The sequence below is a fragment of the Puntigrus tetrazona genome, chromosome 16, assembly GCF_018831695.1.
Source record: "Puntigrus tetrazona isolate hp1 chromosome 16, ASM1883169v1, whole genome shotgun sequence".
NCBI classification, from domain to species: Eukaryota; Metazoa; Chordata; class Actinopteri; order Cypriniformes; family Cyprinidae; genus Puntigrus; species Puntigrus tetrazona.
In genome coordinates, this window is record NC_056714.1 from 9,191,346 (window position 1) to 9,195,077 (window position 3,732).

At 37.5% G+C, this 3,732-nt stretch overlaps 1 protein-coding gene across 2 annotated transcripts in view; it reads left to right on the forward strand.

Annotated features, from left to right (window-relative positions):
- The first annotated feature begins 734 nt into the window (after window positions 1–734).
- LOC122360022 (carboxypeptidase Q-like) overlaps window positions 735–3,732 on the forward strand; it is a 39,223-nt gene continuing 36,225 nt past the window's right edge. The window contains exons 1-4 of one of the 2 annotated variants that reach the window (XM_043260308.1): window positions 735–1,008; window positions 1,548–1,998; window positions 2,074–2,281; window positions 3,081–3,288. In XM_043260308.1, the coding sequence (XP_043116243.1) occupies window positions 1,548–1,998; window positions 2,074–2,281; window positions 3,081–3,288 (867 nt within the window). In that variant the 5' untranslated portion in view covers window positions 735–1,008. The other variant, XM_043260307.1, reaches the window with a different exon arrangement.

A 3,732-nucleotide genomic window follows, 5' to 3' on the forward strand; every position in this document is an offset into this window, starting at 1 on the left:
TTATGTTTCTTGTGCATCGACCTATGCACCTCAATCACTCTGTGTGTCGGAATATGTACATAATGAATCAATATGCATGCCAAGTGGATCTCAACTCTCTCTTTGGACCATCAAACAGAAGCTGTGGTGGAAAGGTAACACCTCTGGTGAAGATTGCTGTGGGATTTGTCCATAGATGTTAAATTTCTGACAGGAAAATGTATTAAATGCACAAGTTGCCTCAGAGGCTGTTTCTGAAACAACCTCGCACTTATCTTAATAGTCACACCTGTCCACGAACTGCAGGAAATATATGCATAAACATACATGTAGCTAAGCACCCCCCAAGAGCACCAATTTGCTATTGGTTCAAAGCTGCGACGTCAAACCAAACCATTTATTGTTAAATAGGCTAATATTTCTATATGCTAGCATCTGTATCTGCGCATATTCATTCATTAATTTGTTGAAACTCACGCGATATTCAATAATGAATTACACAAATAACTAGTACACGTTTTTTAATCATTAATCATTTCACACAACAGTCCTGTAGGGAGTACCATTGTCGTAAAATATTTGTCAACCCTACTGAAAAAAAAAGCTAAAACCAGACCAGGCTGGTCTTAGCCGGTTTAAGCTGGTCAGCAGACTGGTTTTAGAGGGGGTTTGGCCACATTTCCAGCCTGCCAGGGTGGTTTAAGCTACTTCCAGCTTAAACCAGACCAGTCAACCAGCCTAGGTTGATTTTAACAGTTATTTTTTTCAGCAGGGAAAACATTAGGCTACATAGAACAGTAACCTAAATATGATTTAATTTTGCATTAACACTGTCACTATAATAATTAATAATACATATTATGGAAATTCATATGGTTTTCAACAGCCGAACGTACATTATTAACTATTTGCTCCATATAAACGGCAAAGGTTAGTTAAACTGTTGTAAAGGGTGGCTCGTGTTGAATACTAAACGCGTAATGTCCCAGGGCGCTTGCCGTAGCCACACGAGCGCCCAATGTTTTGAAGGTATGTACGGTGTACTTACGTTGTGAAACATGCCGGTAAATTATTTATACATTTTAATAGCTGTTTAAATTATGCTTTTAAGAACAGCAAAATAACAAGAATAAGCCGTTATGTGGTTTTATTTTTTTTTTGTAAAACTGCAAAAAACAGCATTTTAGATTTCGTTAAACCAGCTATTTTTGCATTTACTGTCTTAATTGTTATTAATACAGTATGTATGTAACACAGCTAAGCGATCGAATAAACGCCAGTAGCTTAAATGCTTGTTATTTAATGCATAATGTATATTTTCAAATACGAATAACGACCAGGAAAAAAACAACAACAACCTTGCAAAAGTTGAAAACAGTTCCAGGAAATACTTGACCAGCTAAACTGCCTTGCATCCATATCAGAAATGTATTTTATATATGTTTTAAAACACATTTATCTAATTTATTTCTACTGTATTTATAAATGGCAAATATTCCTCTTAAAAAAAAAAAAAAAAAAAAGCAAGAATGTTTAACTTTTTTTTTCCCCTGTCATGTGCTTTTCAGATGACTGGCAATAAAAGCATGTGTCAAAACTCCATTAGTCAGGTGCTGCTGACTCTTCTTATACTATGCTGTCTACAGTGTCACTCCAGGCCTCACAGTTACGACAGTAAACCACTTTCAGAAATATCCAAAAAGGTTTCTAAGTACTCTGACATTGCTCTGCAAATCATAAACCTAGCAGTATATGGAAAGGCTCAGAACCGTTCTTATGAGAGGCTGGCTGAGTTCACTGACACTATTGGAAACAGAGTGAGTGGCTCTGAGAACTTAGACCTGGCAATTAAGTACATGTTCAATGCCCTGACACGGGATGGACTGGAGAATGTGCATCTAGAGCAAGTGAAGGTCCCTCACTGGGTACGAGGGGAGGAGAAAGCGGTGATGCTTCTACCGAGAAACCACACTTTAGCCATCCTTGGGCTTGGTAGTAGTGTTGGAACTCCTCCAAGAGGTTAGTAGTCACTGTTCGACTTTTAAATACCCGCAAACTGCACATATCTTTACCAGCTTATATTTTTCCCGGCAGGTATAGAGGCGGAGGTAATGGTGGTGGAATCTTTTGAAGAGCTCAAAAAGAGAGCGAGTGAAGCTAAAGGGAAAATCGTTGTGTATAACCAGCCGTTTGTCAGCTATGGGGAGACCGTAGCCTATCGGGCTTCAGGGGCCTCGGAGGCTGCTAAAGTTGGCGCTGTAGCTTCGCTTATCCGTTCAGTAACTCCATTCTCCATCAACAGGTCAGAATTATCACACTGTTGACTTAAAATATGTATATACATATACATATACACACATATATATATATATATATATATATATATATATATATATATATATATATATATATATATACACGATTATTTAAAGGAAAACTCTTTTTATCATTTTGGAATCTATTCAGCCGTTCACTTTTAGCATGGCTTAGCATAGATCACTGAATCCAATTAGACCAGTATAATCGCATTCAAAAATGACCAAAGAGTTTCAATATTTTTTGTATTTAAAACTTGAATTTTTCTGTAGTTATATTGTGTACTAAGACTGGCGGAAAATGAAAGGTTCTAGGCTGGTATGATTAAGGAAGCTTGCTGCCGTACCATATCAAACAGTGCCTGAAAAAACAGCCAGACCCAAGCTATCGCCAGATCCCGGGAACAGCTGAAAAGATCCCAAAATGGTAAAACTAAACTCAGTCGGAGGATGAGCCTATTTCCAAAAAAAAGTGTTTCTTTAAATAGAGAAAGAGAAAGAGATTTTTATAGATATATACACAATTTTTCCCCCCTTTTTATTCATCAAAGAGTTCTGAAAAATAAATAATTGGTTTCCACTGAAATATTAAGTAGCAAAAACTGTTTTCAAGATTGATAATAATACGAACCATTCTAAAAAATTTAACACCATTAAAAATGTATGATACTTGCTGAAAATACTTAATTCAGCCTTGCCATAAAAGTTCTAAATGAAATAAAAAAAACAACGTAATTATCGGGAACAGTATTTATTCTATAGAAAGCATATGTGTGTTGTTTTCAGCCCCCACACTGGCTGGCAGTGGTACGAGCCTGGAGTGCCTCAGATCCCCACTGCATGTATCACTGTCGAGGACGCCCAGATGATGGCCAGGATGGCCCTCAGAGGCCAGAGGATTGTGCTGCGTCTGACTATGGGGGCCCAAACGCTGCCAGATGTCGACTCTTACAACACTGTGGCTGAAATCACAGGCAGCGAGCATCCTGAGCAGGTAGGTCATATTAAATACGCTATGTTGAACTGATGATGATAAACAGTATTGCAAAGATTTTACAACTTGCTGTTGACTCTCGTCAATACAGTACAGCTCGTTTTCCTTCAAGACTGAATGTCACCGAAAATCACATTTTAAGTCCATTTTGCTTCCGCCATAAGATGCAGTTCAGTGTGAAACGTGATCTTCAGTAAGGAAAAAATGTAGGACTTGAATTTATCCATTGGGAAATTATTGGCTTCACACCAGTTTGCCCATTGGGAAATTACTAGCTTCACGCCACGCTTTTAAAGACCTTTAATGATAATACCCTTACAGTTATTACTAACGTCTTACAACTGGCGGTTGCCCTATGCACTGTACAGCGTGATTTTAGCTTATTTTAGTTTTACATAATAAAATGCATTTCAGGCTAAAATGTCATATTCATTTAGAAAAAAA